At 49.8% G+C, this 15,333-nt stretch overlaps 1 protein-coding gene across 2 annotated transcripts; it reads left to right on the top strand.

Annotated features, from left to right (window-relative positions):
* Positions 1 to 3,852: 3,852 nt before the first annotated feature.
* Positions 3,853 to 9,324, top strand: AEN (apoptosis enhancing nuclease). Of its 2 annotated transcripts, XM_077317702.1 has the most exons (4): positions 3,853 to 4,068; positions 5,949 to 6,660; positions 7,264 to 7,464; positions 8,635 to 9,324. In XM_077317702.1, the coding sequence occupies exons 1-4, from the start codon at positions 4,016 to 4,018 to the stop codon at positions 8,836 to 8,838; spliced, it is 1,170 nt and encodes a 389-aa protein (XP_077173817.1). In that variant the 5' UTR covers positions 3,853 to 4,015; the 3' UTR covers positions 8,839 to 9,324. The 2 variants fall into 2 exon arrangements, with proteins under 2 accessions (XP_077173817.1, XP_077173816.1); XM_077317701.1 differs by lacking the exon at positions 3,853 to 4,068 and having other exon boundaries at positions 4,128 to 6,660; positions 8,635 to 9,321.
* The last annotated feature ends 6,009 nt before the right edge of the window (positions 9,325 to 15,333 follow it).

Raw genomic sequence — 15,333 nt, 5'->3', positions numbered from 1 at the left:
TGTAGTGGTTAGGAGTGCGGACTTCTAATCTGGCATGCCGGGTTCGATTCTGCGCTCCCCCACATGCAACCAGCTGGGTGACCTTGGGCTCGCCACGGCACTGATAAAGCTGTTCTGACCGAGCAGTGATATCAGGGCTCTATCAGCCTCACCCCCCTCACAGGGTGTCTGTTGTGGGGAGAGGAATGGGAAGGCGAGTGGAAGCCGCTTTGAGCCTTCTTCGGGTAGGGAAAAGCGGCATACAAGAACCAAGTCTTCTTCTTCTTGACTGCCATCCTGCGTTGAGCAGGGGGCTGGACTCAATGGCTTGTATGGCCCCTTCCAACTCTGTTGTTGTTATGTGCGAAGTCGTGTCCGACCCATCGCGACCCCATGGACAATGATCCTCCAGGCCTTCCTGTCCTCTACCATTCCCCGGAGTCCATTTAAGTTTGCACCTACTGCTTCAGTGACTCCATCCATCCACCTCATTCTCTGTCGTCCCCTTCTTCTTTTGCCCTCGATCGCTCCCAGCATTAGGCTCTTCTCCAGGGAGTCCTTCCTTCTCATGAGGTGGCCGAAATATTTGAGTTTCATCTTCAGGATCTGGCCTTCTAAAGAGCAGTCAGGGCTGATCTCCTCTAGGACTGACCGGTTTGTTCGCCTTGCAGTCCAAGGGACTCGCAAGAGTCTTCTCCAGCACCAGAGTTCAAAAGCCTCAATTCTTTGACGCTCGGCCTTCCTTATGGTCCAACTTTCGCAGCCATACATTGCAACTGGGAAGACCATAGCCTTGACTAAACGCACTTTTGTTGGCAGGGTGATGTCTCTGCTTTTTAGGATGCTGTCTAGATTTGCCATAGCTTTCCTCCCCAGGAGCAAGCGTCTTATAATTTCTTTGCTGCAGTCCCCATCTGCAGTGATCTTGGAGCCCAGGAAAATAAAATCTGTCACTATCTCCATTTCTTCCCCTTCTATTTGCCAGGAATTGAGAGGGCCGGATGCCATGATCTTTGTTTTCTTGATGTTGAGTTTCAAGCCAACTTTTGCACTCTCCTCCTTCACCCGCATCAACAGGCTCTTTAGTTCCTCTTCACTTTCTGCCATTAGAGTGGTATCATCTGCATATCTGAGGTTGTTGATATTTCTCCCTGCAATCTTGATCCCAATTTGTGACTCCTCTAATCCCGCATTTCTCATGATGTGCTCTGCATACAAGTTAAATAGGCAAGGCGACAGTATACAGCCTTGCCGAACTCCTTTCTCAATTTTGAACCAGTCAGTGATTCCATGTTCAGTTTTCACTGTTGCTTCTTGACCTGCATATAAATTTCTCAAGAGACAAATAAGATGCTCTGGTATTCCCATCTCTTTAAGAACTTGCCACAATTTGTTGTGCTCCACACAATCAAAGGCTTTTGCATAGTCAATGAAGCAGAAGTAGACGTTCTTCTGGTACTCCCTAGCTTTCTCCATGATCCAGCGTATGTTGGCAATTTGATCTCTAGTTCCTCTGCCTCTTCGAAATCCTGCCTGTACTTCTGGAAGTTCTCGGTCCACATATTGCTGGAGCCTAGCTTGTAGGATTTTGAGCATAACTTTGCTAGCATGAGAAATTAGTGCAATGGTGCGGTAGTTTGAACATTCTTTGGCATTGCCCTTCTTTGGGATTGGAATGTAAACTGACCTTTTCCAATCCTGTGGCCATTGTTGAGTTTTCCAAATTTGCTGGCATATTGAGTGTAGCACTTTTACTGCATCGTCCTTTAAGATTTTGAATAGTTCAACTGGAATGCTGTCACCACCACTAGCTTTATTGTTGCTCAGACTTCCTAAGGCCCATTTGACTTCACATTCCAGGATGTCTGGCTCCAGGTCAGTAACTACCCCATTGTGGTCATCAGGGATGTTAAGCTCGCTCTTGTATAGTTCTTCTGTATAATTTTGCCACCTTTGTTTAATCTCTTCTGCTTCTGTGAGGTCCCTACCATTTTGGTCCCTTATCATACCCATCTTTGCATGAAACGTTCTCTTCATATCTCCAATTTTCTTGAAAAGATCTCTGGTCCTCCCCATTCTATTGTTTTCTTCTATTTGTTTGCACTGTTCATTTAAGAAGGCATTCTTATCTCTTCTAGCTTTTCTCTGGAATTCTGCATTCAGTTGGGTGTATCTTTCTCTTTCTCCCTTGCCTTTCACTTCCCTTCTCTCCTTAGCTATTTGTAAAGCTTCCTCAGACAGCCATTTTGATTTCTTGCATTTCTTTTTCTTTGGGATGGTTTTAGTTGCTACCTCTTGTACAATGTTGCGAACCTCCGTCCATAGTTCTTCAGGCACTCTGTCTATCAGATCTAATTCCTTAAATCTATTTGTCACCTCCACTGTGTATTCGTCGGGGATATGATTTAGTTCATACCTGAGTGGCCTAGTGCTTTTCCCTACTTTCTTCAATTTAAGCCTAAATTTTGCAACAAGAAGTTCATGATCTGAACCACAATCAGCTCCTGGTCTTGTTTTTATTGACTGGATAGAACATTTCCATCTTTGGCTGCAGAGCACATAGTCAATCTGATTTCTGTGTTGACCGTCTGGTGATGTCCATGTGTAGAGTCGTCTCTTGGGTTGCTGGAAAAGAGTGTTTGCTATGACCATTGTATTCTCTTGACAAAATTCTACCAGCCTGTGCCCTGCTTCATTTTGTACTCCAAGGCCAAACTTGCCTGTTATCCCAGTTATCTTTTGGCTTCCTACTTTAGCATTCCAATCCCCCATGATGATAAGCACATCATTTTTGGGCGTTGCTTCTAGAAGGTGTTGTAGGGCTTCATAGAACTGATCAATTTCATCCTCTTCAGCAGCAGTGGTTGGGGCGTAGACCTGGATCACTGTGATGTTGAATGGTTTGCCTTGGATTCGAACTGAGATCATTCTGTCATTTTGGAGATTGTATCCCAAGACTGCTTTTCTTACTCTCTTATTGATTATGAAGGCTACTCCATTTCTTCTGCGAGATTCTTGTCCACAGTAGTATACCTGATGGTCATCTGAATTAAATTCACCCATTCCTGTCCATTTTAGTTCACTGATTCCTAAAATGTCGATGTTCAGTCTTGTCATTTCTTGTTTAACCACGTCCAGCTTGCCTTGATTCATGGATCTGACGTTCCAGGTTCCTATGGAATAAAAATCTTTACAGCATCGGACTGTCTTTTCGCCACCAGTTACTTCCACAACTGAGCGTCCTTTCGGCTTTGGCCCAGCCGCTTCATTCATTCTGGCGCTACTCGTACTAGCCGTCTGCTCATCCCCAGTAGCATATTGGACACCTTCCGACCTGAGGGGCTCATCTTCCAGCGTCATATCGTTATGCCTATTGGAACTGTCCATAGAGTTTTCATGGCAAAGATACTGGAGTGGTTTGCCATTTCCTTCTCCAGTGGATCACCTTTTGTCAGAGCTCTCAGCTATGACCTGTCCGTCTTGGGTGGCCCTGCACGGCATAGCTCATAGCTTCACTGAACTACGCAAGCCCCCTTGCCACAACAAGGCAGCGATCCTTGAAGGGGGCTTCCAACTCTAGGATTCTATTATTCTAATACTCATGTTTTGTATGTTCCTGTTCTTATATCGCTTATAACCCTGTTCTTATATCGCTTATCATTAGCTCTCTCATCCTACTGGCTGTATTAACTCAGTGCATGTAATCTGCGTTCGGTTACATCCCTCAGTGGACTATTGGCCACGAGAATTGAACGGAACCTCCATGTTCAGAGGCAGATGCTTCCAATTTAAAGAGTCTTGGAACTGACTTCTTTCTTTGGAGGGCAGCTGGGGGAAAAAATGCGAGTCTTGGTAGTCTTAAAGGCACTCTTGGACTCGCGTTGTATTGCGCTGCTTCAGACCAACACGGCCCCCGCCAGCCTCAGCCGCGGCGCCGCCCCTAGGCCACGCCCCTTATGCAGATCGCGCTCGCCCCCGCGGCTACGGCGGCCAATCCTCGAGAGGGGGCGTGGCCGGCCGGCGGACTTGCCCGGGCATGCCGGCGCCGCTGACTTCCGGGAGCGCCACGTGGGGAGCCGGCTGGGCCAGGTAAGGGGGACGCAGGTGGGCAGCCCCGGGCCATTGGGGCAGGTAAGGGGGAGAGGGCGGCGGCCGTGCGAAGGGAGCCCCGGCCAGAGAGCCTCCGTAGTGGGGCTTCTCTTCGTATGTAGGAGGCCCCGGGTTCACTTTCGGCGTCCTCAGCTGTCATTCAGTGTCACCTTTATTGGCATGCGAGAAAGTGCAAGGCGTAAGATCCCGGCAACCCTAAAAAGGTTTCCACATAAATGTCAAATAAAACAAAACTTAAAGAAACCTCAGTGAAGGAAGTTAAATGCCTTTGCTCGTCGAGGGAGGGTGTGTGCTTCCAGCCTCCAGGTGGAGCTTGGGAGTTCTCCCGGCACTGGGCTGATTGGGGTGGGTGGGAGAGACAACTCTGGTCTGCCAGAGATCCCAGGTGACATCCCTCCCCAGACTCTTCCCACTCACCCCCAGGCACTTGCCCCTAGACCTCCAGGGACTTCCCATGCTAGAGTTGGCAATCAGTAAACAGCCACTCTGAAGCTCGTAGCCCTTCCTCTGGCTCTCCTGTGCTGCCTTAAGCAGAGTGACCCAGCACTAAGGAGAGGAAGAGAAAGGGATTTGGTTGGGTGTCAGGTGAGTGTAATTGGGAGAGCTGTGATGTGTTCCAGCAGATGTTTGATGCCCTGAGCAATTTGGTGGATCACTGGAGCCTTTACTAGTATGGGGGGGGGGGATCATTATGTTGGTTCCCACAGACCAGGCAAAAACAGAACTATATAAAATGCGGAACAGTAGAGGAGTAAGAATGGTGGAGGCTCAGATTTTGCACTCCGCTTGGGACAGGCTGCGTGAATTCTGCCCTTTGTCCACTTGGGGCTGACAGGCGAGTGACGACAGCTTGGGAGAGGCCAGGCTGGGAATGCAAAAAGCTAGTTGGGAAAGGACACGCGTGCCGCTCCTCCGAACGGTGACAGTGACCTGGAAGGATGAGCCTCGCTTGGCCGGGGTCTTCAGAGATGTGATGGCAACATCACGAAGCCAGTATCCCAGTCACAGTCCGGATCTGTTTATTTAAAATGTTTATATTTTGCTTTTCTGCTTAATAAAAACCAACTCTCAGGAGGCTTACAGTTGTTTAAAAATAACTGGATAATAATAAAAATGATAACCTTATTATAATAACTTTAAAATATAATAAATAATAAAAAGTCAAATAAATAATAACCATTGGGGGGAAAATTATTGGGGCAGCCACTAATTCCCTGAAGGCGTGAGGAAGAACAGGTCTCTTCCTGACTACTGAATGCAGACAAGGGATGTGCCCTGGAAGTCTTTGTGGAAAGAGTCTTGCATAAATAGGATGCCTCTGCAGAAAAGGCCCTATTCCTTCTTACTGGGTACCTCTATCTCTGAAGGGGGAGTGTCTTAAAAGCGGGGGCTGAAAGCATTCCTTCTGAACAATCCCTTTTCAGCTGTTTGATAAGGAATCTCATGATATCCAAACAAAATGAGTTTGTGGTAAATATTTCCCTCCCTAATTACGTTAACTACATTAGTCCAGGGGTGGGCAACCTATGGCCTCCAGATGCCCATGGACTACAATTCCCATGAATGCTAGCAGGGGCTCATGGGAATTGTAGTCCATGGACATCTGGAGGGCCACAGTTGCCCCCCCCCCTGCATTAGTCCCTCACGGTCAGCATTGCCCATTCTGACTGGGAGTAGCTAACCAGAGTCTTTCACATCACTAACTCTTTTGAACTGGAGATGCCGGGGATTGAACTTGGGACCCTCTGTGTGCCTGGCAGATGTCCTACCACTGAACCACGCTCCTTCCCTATGTGGGTCCATAGCTTTTCTGCACTGGCATGGTTAACTGTGTTGCTCTTTCTTTCTTTTTTTGTCAGGAAGCATTCTAGCAGCAAACATCCATTAGGAGGGATGGATCCAGAAAAAGGGGAGCAGGCGGGTGGTTTGGGGGTGGGTGGCCGGCTTCTCAAATGCCCCTGCCGTCAATGGGATCCAGGCCAGACTCCCCATAAAGCTCCTCCAGGTGCTGAAGCTGGTCGACAAAACAAAAAGAAGTCCAGAAAACATCAACGTTGCATGACGCGTAGATTGCTGGAATGGAAGGAGCTGTTGAGACACACATTGCAGGAAGAGGCCCTGTGCAGGGCACCAGGCCCCTCCAAGACCTGCAAAACGCCGGGTGGGGAAGTCAGCCAGCGGACCAAGGATGAGGCGGAGAAGGACCGGAGCACGCTCTGTGCAGCAGCATCAGTCCTGCCAGCAAGAACAGCCAGGCAATGTTCGTCTTCCCAAGGCCTTACGGATGCGGTCCCCTTTCCTTCTAGCTTTGCTGCAGACGCAGATTCATCCTCTTTGGTGAAACCCAGGTCTAACAAGCCGGTGGCAATAGACTGTGAAATGGTGGGCACGGGCCCTGCCGGGAAAGTGAGTGAGCTGGCTCGGTGCTCAGTGGTGAGCTACGACGGCGACGTGATCTATGACAAGTACATTCGGCCACAGCTCCCCGTGGTGGATTATAGGACTCGGTGGAGTGGCATCACCTGGCGCCACTTGCAGAAGGCAATTCCCTTCATGACGGCACGGGCAGAGGTGAGAGCGAGGTCCTCCCAGAGCTAGGGCTGAGGTAACCAAGGCTTGCCGCCATGACCTGGAGAGCCCAGGATAGTCAGAGCTCATCAGGACTCGGAAATTAAGCATCAGCAACCCTGGATAGGACCTTCATGGAATCTCAGGGTTGGGGGGCAGTGGGGGGGGGCAGTGGCAAAACAACTCTAATTGTCTCTTAGGTCACCATAAGTCAGCTGTGCCTTGATCGCACTTTCCTCCACCACCAAGGCCTGCTAACTGCTGCAAGATGACAGTCTATCAAAGAAACGAAACCATGGCTGGAGGTTTACTGTCCTCTGTTGACTTGAATGAGGAGATAACCTTGGTTCAGGGCATCTGCTTCTTGGTTTCTGTCTTTTTGGAGTTTCTCCTGGGTCATATTGGCTAGCATCTGTGTCCTTTTAAAAATAATCTATTAAGTGCTGCCATTTGAGAGAGGCATGCAGTTGAGAAATGGGTCCAGTTGGGACACTGTGGCCACTCCACCACGCTGGCTTTCGCATAATCTTTAAGTGTAAGGAGCGTATTTTCATCACTCCTGACTACTTGGCCTAGAGTGGACTGACAGTCTTTTCTCCCTTGCAGGTCCTGCAGATTTTAAAAGGCAAAATAGTGGTGGGACATGCCGTTCACAATGACTTCCGAGCCCTGAAATATTTCCATCCCCAAGAATGGACGCGGGACACTAGCCAGTGCCCCCTCCTGAGAGGGAACGGGGGGCTGCCTCTGAAAGCCAATGTCTCTCTCAAGACTTTAGCAAAGACACTGCTGCACAAACACATCCAGGTAATCGTGTGAATCTCACAATCAGAGTTGGAAGGGACCTCCAGTCCAACCCCTGCACAATGCAGGAACTCACAACTACCTGCCCACCCATGGTGGTCCCAATTTCATGCCCAAGTGATGCCCTAACCCTAACCCACACACAAAGTCTCCAGAATCCAGCTTGGCCTGGGGGAAATTCTTCTACCATCCCACAGTGGCAACCAGCAGTTCCCTAGGTATGCAAGGAAGGGCCACAAGAGGCAAACAGTGACATATCCCTTCCTGCCCACCCACTCATAATTAGGGTTGGGCGCTTCTTGGTCTCCAAACCCCTCACCTTCTTCATAGCCTTCCCCATGGACGCACTCCAGTTTCTCTACATCTTTCTTCAGTTGTGGTGCCTAAAACTGAACTTGTGGACTGCTTCACACCCACACACCCATCATCTGGGGTCCAGGGTAGGCTTGCGTGTATGAACATTACAGCTTTTGTGACATCATCCTGTTCAATGCCCAGCCAAAACTCCCTTGGAGCTCTCTGCAGTCGGGCCCCATCCTGCCTCTCCAACTCTTGCTTCTCAGCATGTTCCTATTGAGGACACCCCACCCCTCCAGCAAATGTTCTCATGTTGGACAGTGAGGTATGTGGCTAGTCAGAGGTTAAAAAGTCTAGTTCAGCCAAGTGGCAGATAGGTCTGAAGTAGGCAGATGAGATCACTGAATACAGTCAGGACTCGTAAGGCTGTCCATGGTCAGTCAAGAATCGGGTCCACTGAAGCTAGAACGGTCTACTCAGGCTGGGTCTCAGGAGGAGGACTTTCACGTCCACCAACTGACAGATGCTTTTAGGGGGAGATGCCGGGGACTTAACCTGGCATCTTTTGCGAGCCAAGCAGATGCTCTGCCATGGCTTCTCCCCCAAGTTCCCACAAATGGCTCAGCATTCAAAGCAAGGGGTTTTATTTTTCCAGGCCAGGTGAGTTGATCCCCGTGACTCCCCTTGGGCCTTTCCGGAGAGGGGGTGCTTCCTCTCAGCACAAAGTACCGCTAACTCTTTGGGTTGTGCTGCAAAAGGGTGGCATAAACGACAATGAGAAACAGTCAGCTTGAGGTATGCGGAGTGGCCGTGGACCGTAAGGCCTGGAACTTTGTGTTCAAAGCAGGTTTCTGTTTTTCCTCTCCCTCCTGCTAGGTGAGCCCAAAGGGGCACTCGTCAGTAGAAGATGCTCAGGCCTCTATGGAACTGTACAGATTGGTGGAGAGACAGTGGGAGGAGGACATGAGTGGCCAGCTGCCCCCGAGTCTTCCCTCCAGCCCTCCAGGGCACTGCACCGACAATGACCACTATATGGACGATCAGTACTGGCCTGAGGATCTGAACCTGGACTGCAAATGAAGGCTCCCTCTTGAGGGATGAGCTTGCTTCGGGCGTTGAAGAGAGACCTGTTAAAAACGCTCTGGACAGTTGCTTTAGGTTTGGCGCCACTGTAGGAACTGGGGGGGGGGGATAGAGTTGATCCTTTATTTAACAATACTCCGCCCCCTGACCTGGTTAGCCCAGGCTAGCCAGATCCTGAAGGCTAAGCAGGGTTGTCCCTGGTTCATATTTGGATGGGAGACATCCAAGGAAGCCCAAGGTTGTGACGCAGCAACAGGCCACCTCTAAGTCTCTTGCCTTGCCTTGAAAACCCTGCTGGGTTGCTGACAGTCAGTTGCAGCTGGACCGCACCGTCCACTCCCTGACATTGTGCATGGAATGTCTTCTGCTGCTGCATTGACTCATTCTGTGAAGTCTGCTTTCGGTCCAAGTGAGAAAGACTATAAATAACAACGAATAAATAAAGACCATCTTATTTGGAGTGTATAAACTTTATGGGTGGGGGAGCTTTTAGGGCCGTGGTTCTAAACCTGGGGGTTGGGACCTCTTTGGGCAAGCAGCTTGGCTGGGGGGGGGGCACACTGCCACTGATGCCACTCTTCCTGAAGGCACCCGCCAATTTATGCACAAGTTATATACAATCATGAACAATGGATCTTCACACTATTGGTCAGTTTTGGTTTAATTTCTGTGAAAGGACACCTGCAGAATTTCATGGTTGGGGGTCCCCACATCATGAGGAACTATATGAAAGGGTCACGGCATTAGGAAGGTTGAGAACCACTAATTTAGAACTTCTCAAAGAAAACCAGAGCTTTCATGTGTAGTCACACAACCTCAAATTACTTCCATTCCATGGCCTTGTATCTGAGGAAGCCCACGAAAGCTCAGACCGTGAATAAAACTCTGTTGGTCTTAAAGGTGCCCCTGGAGTCAAGATTTGTTCTGCAGACCAACATAGCTGCCCACTTGAATCTAAAAGAAAGCCTCTGATAGCGATGATTAAAGAAGGGCTTCTGCAATCCATGGTTCATAGAATCACAGAGTTCGAAGGTACCTCCAGGGTCATCTAGTCCAACCCCCTGCACAATGTAGGAACTCACAACTACCTAACCACCTATAGTGACCCCAATTTCATGCCCAAGTGATCCCCCAAGACAAGTCTCACCTATAGTGATGCAAATGATTTTTCCTACCTAAGTGCAGAATTAAATCATTTATAAATATGTTGCACAACACAGGGCCCAGGACAGACCCCTGAGGCACTCCACTCATTGCTCCTCTCCAAGATGATGAACCAACTACAAAGCAGCATTTGAGCCCGCTCTGTCAACCAGTTTTCAATCCACCTAATAGGATTCGTACCACATTTTGCCAACTTGTCAATAAGAATATCATGGTTAACCTTATTGAAAGCCTTACTGAAATCAAAGTAAACTATGTCCACAGCATTCCCCTGATCTAGCAAGGTAGTAACTTTCTCAAAAAGAGGCACAGTTAGTCTGACATGACCTGTTCTTGGGAAAGCCATGCTGACTCTTAGTAATTACAGCCACCTGCTCTAGCTGCTCAAGGACCAACTGTGTTAATTGTTCTAGAATTTAATGTGGTACCTTATCAAAAGCTTTAATGAAATCAAGGTAAACTTGGTCCATAGCATTCTGGCCTGCAGGGACTTCTGGTAATTGTAGTCCATGGACAGCTGAAGACCTACAGTTAGAGCCTAGAGGGCCTTGTACTTTTAAGGAGGAGCTGGTGTCAGCGTCTCACATTGGACCCTTTTACTGTTGATGCTCCAGAGCAGGGGTAGTCAACCCGTGGTCCTCCAGATGTTCAAGGACTACAATTCCCATGAGTCCCTGGCAGCAGTCCCTGAACATCTGGAGGACCACAGGTTGACTACCCCTGCTCTAGAGCAGAGGGAGGCACCCAGGGGGGCATGTGACCTGCCTGCAAAGGACCTTTTCCTTCTGAAACAAAATCCCCCTCCCCCTGCTTTTTCCTCCCAGAAGGAGTGGTCCAGTGGTGAGATGCCACACAGAGGGCAGCAAAGGGTTGCAGAGACTGGCAGAAGTGCCTTGGTGGGCTGGGAGCAGCTCTTGGGTTGGAGACTTCTGCTTTTCTATTTTGGAGGCCACTTAATTCATTTAATTTAATTACGATTGTGTGCATGGAATGAGCCCCAGTGCACCTTAATGTATTGCTGCAGAACTGCACAAAGGCTCAAGTAGTGAGCAAGTGAGTCACTGACAGTCTGGTTAGTTCACATAGTTTATTTGATGCAAAGTAAGCCCTAACCCTCCCCAAGGAAGAAATGCAATGCTGGTAGATGAGAGGTATGCCTAGCAGAGGTTCTTGTGATGAGCAGTTGGGATGAGGGTTACACTGGCCTCTTCAGTGGTTGACTGATTCACCCCTTAGCAGTTTGCTTGCATGCACAGCACCAGGGAGGGCTTGCGCCTGATTGTATGCTCACATTCAGAATTGTGTCAGCCAGCCATGAGTTGGTTCATACATATGGAAGCAAGGCTTATGTGCAACTGTGCCTAGACGTTAGGTTTTAGGAGAATTGTTTAGTTGGGTTTTTTACACGTAGTTGAATGGGGGGGGGGGGAGAATCCTTCCTTGCAATATAGCCTAGTAATTTCCCCACTGTGCTTGTTTTCCTTATGCATGGGGGGGGGGGGGGCGGGGAGTCTTCCTTGGGTATTCAGCATGTGAACTGGTGTGGTCCAGGGCTCGTTTCACTGCCCGCCTGCCGCAACCAGTACGAAGATTGCACTTTCACTGAGCGTGGCCTTGGCTGTGCAAAGAGCATCCTGCAACCTGTCATCAGTTCTTCCCCTCCCCCCCAAAACCACACACACACACACACACACATACACACTAGTGATTCCGATTCAGAGTACCTTTATTGGCATAAAATTGCAAAGCATAAAACGAAAATTTCAAACAGTTCCAGATGTAAAATCTATCGTAAAAGATTTTCATTTAAAATTGCCAGTAAAAACTTTGCTACTTTTATAACAGTTGCTGAGTCCCTCACATTTAGTATCATTTTAATCCAGTGTTTCTCATTAACACAGCTAAATTTCAATTTCTTCAGATAATTAGCTAACGGGTGACGATATACTTCAAACTTAGGACACGCCAGAAATATGTGGCACAACGTGTCAGGGAAACTACATCCATGTAAACAGGGTCTCTATTGTTTTTTTTCCTGAGACGGAGTCCCGAGACTTCTTTCTTTAGAGGTTGTAGGTATTTTTGCCCAGTGTCCAGACTCCTGCTGCTGCTGATTGCTGGAACATTTGGCCTCCTTGCCAAGATTCTTCAGGATGGTTTTGGCTGGCTGAGGCCTCTGTGTTCAGCATCTTCCGAGCTGGCTCAGGTACAAGACCACAGGCTGGACAATCCCTCAGGGACATCCAGATAGCAGGATCCTGCCCAGGCAAAGCTGCTCTGCCCCCATCTGCAAACAGTGAATTGCTTTTGATGCGGTTTCCAACTGGCTGGTCTTAACAGAAAACGCACCTGACTTACCATAACGGCGCCAGCTGGCATGGAGCAGAGTGGGCCCTTCCTGGCAGACGAGACTCCTTTGTGGGGCGGATGACAGACAAGCTGCCTGTGGAGCCACCAGCCCAAAACAGGTGGGCTGCAGGTGTTGGGCCAACAGGTTCTTCTGTTCCCTTTGCTAGGAGGTGTTACTAAAACACACTTTGAAGTGCCTCGCTCCTCCCGCCCCCGCTTGGCTTCTGTACCTGGCGTGGAGAAACAGCAAAAGAGCTGAGCCACTTTGGGCTGGCTTCCTTCTGAGGTCCTTTGAAGATCCGCTTGGCCAGATGTCCATCCCGCGTTGGGACCCAAGCTTAGCCCTGTGACTTTTACGGCTGCTTCCTCCTTATCTAGTCACAGCAATTAATCAGCTCTCAGGCGTGTCGTGGTAGTGGGACCCTGTCGTCACTCTCACCTCCGAAGGCCCCTGCCCTTGAGAGACACAAAAGTCCACGCACACCAGAGCAGAAGCAAATTGGGTCGTTAGGGAGGGAAGAGACTCTTGTTGCAGCTGTATTTAAAAAATGCTGGTGATAATATTCACATATCCACACTCTCGTCTGGGGATTGCATGAATCTAGACCACGTTTGAATTGGTTTCTGCACCCCTTCATACTACAAATATCCGTGTCTTTAAATAAAGACAGAGTCGTGGGGGGATGGACGCTTTCCCTCCTAAGGCAGTGGTCCCCAACCTGCGGGCCGCGGCCCGGCGCCGGGCCGCAAAGGCCATGGCGCCGGGCCGCGGCTCCCTCTCCCCGCCCCCCCCCCCCGCAGTAAAAAACTTCCCCGGCCGCAAGGTTGCGGCCCGGGAAGCTACTTACTGCGGGAGGGCGGGGAGAAGGAATGAGGGCCGGGCTGCGCCCGTGCAGGCCGCGCCGGCGCGGCCCGATCCGCGGGCGCGGCCCGATCTGCGGGCGCGGCCGGGCGCGGCTCGCGGGTGCGGTCGGCGGGCGCGGCCGGGCGCGGCTCGCGGGTGCGGTCGGCGGGCGCGGCCGGGCGCGGCCCGCGGGTGCGGCCCGATCTGCGGGCGCGGCCGGGCGCGGCTCGCGGGTGCGGTCGGCGGGCGCGGCCGGGCGCGGCTCGCGGGTGCGGCCGGCGGGCGCGGCCGGGCGCGGCCCGATCCGCGGGCGCGGCCCGAAGCGTGGGCGTGGCCCGCGCGGGCGCGGTCCCTGCGGGCGCGGCCCGATGCCCTGCCGGTCCCCAGCCTAAAAAAGGTTGGGGACCACTGTCCTAAGGAACTTCCTGTAACCTTCCGCCTGCTGTCTCCAGTGATGCAAACCTTGGGGTTTGCCATCTCATTCTCCTGCTTCCTTTCCCTATGTCAATTGGCTGCTTAGTCCATGGACAGTTTTTAGTACCTTTCTTTACTTGGATTTTAGTAAAGCTTTTGATAAAGTTCCCCACGATGTTCTGATGGATAAATTGAAGGCCTGCAATCTGAATTTTCAGATAGTTAAGTGGATAGGGAATTGGTTAGAGACCCGCACTCAAAGAGTTGTTGTCAATGGTGTTTCATCAGAGAGAGGTGAGTAGCAGGGTACCTCAGGGCTCGGGGCTCGGCCCGGTACTTTTTAACATATTTATTAATGATCTAGATGAGGGGGTGGAGGGACTACTCATCAAGTTTGCAGATGACACCAAATTGGGAGGACTGGCAAATACTCCGGAAGATAGAGACAGAGTTCAACGAGATCTGAACACAATGGAAAAATGGGCAAATGAGAACAAGATGCAATTTAATAAAGATAAATGTAAAGTTCTGCATCTGGGTCAGAAAAATGAAAAGCATGCCTACTGGATGGGGGATACGCTTCTAGGTAACACTGTGTGTGAACGAGACCTTGGGGTACTTGTGGATTGTAAACTAAACACGAGCAGGCAGTGTGATGCAGCGGTAAAAAAGGCAAATGCCATTTTGGGCTGTATCAACAGGGGCATCACATCAAAATCACAAGATGTCATAGTCCCATTGTATACGGCACTGGTCAGACCACACCTGGAGTACTGTGTGCAGTTCTGGAGGCCTCACTTCAAGAAGGACGTAAATAAAATTGAAAGGATACAGAGGAGAGCAATGAGGATGATCTGGGGCCAAGGGACCAAGCCCTATGAAGATAGGTTGAGGCACTTGGGAATGTTCAGCCTGGAGAAAAGGAGGTTGAGAGGGGACATGAAAGCCCTCTTTAAGTATTTGAAAGGTTGTCATTTGGAGGAGGGCAGGATGCTGTTCCCATTGGCTGCAGAGGAAAGGATGCGCAGTAATGGGTTTAAACTACAAGTACAACGATATAGGCTAGATATCAGGAAAAAAATTTTCACAGTCAGAGTAGTTCAGCAGTGGAATAGGCAGCCTAAGGAGGTGGTGAGCTCCCCCTCACTGGCAGTCTTCAAGCAAAGGTTGGATACACACTTTTCTTGGATGCTTTAGGATGCTTAGGGCTGATCCTGCGTTGAGCAGGGGGTTGGACTAGATGGCCTGTATGGCCCCTTCCAACTATGATTCTATGATTTTGCAACTGAAGTATTTCATCATAAAATAGAGTTGGAAGGTATCTCCAGTGTCATCTAGTCCTGCCCCTGAAGAATGCAGAAAATTCACAACTATCTGCCCACCCACAGTAACCCCCAATTCCATGCCCAGATGCCCCCCCCCCCAAAAAAACCCCCCAGAATCCTAGCCTGGAAGAAATTTAACTCCCAATCCCAAACTGGTGATTGGCATTTCCCTGTGAATACAAGTATTTTAAATTCAAATATTTAAAAGGGTGCCATATGGAGAATGGAGCAGAATTGTTCGCTCTTGCCCCAGGGGGACAGACCAGAACAAATGGGATGAAATTAATTCAAAAGAAATTCCATCTGAACATCCGGAAGAAGTTCCTGACAGTTAGAGCTGGTTTCTCAGTGGAACAGGCTTCCTCGGGAGGTGGTGGGTTCTCCATCTTTGGAAAT

Source organism: Paroedura picta, chromosome 18, assembly GCF_049243985.1.
Source record: "Paroedura picta isolate Pp20150507F chromosome 18, Ppicta_v3.0, whole genome shotgun sequence".
NCBI lineage: Eukaryota > Metazoa > Chordata > Lepidosauria > Squamata > Gekkonidae > Paroedura > Paroedura picta.
This window is presented reverse-complemented; position numbering and strand designations above follow the sequence as displayed.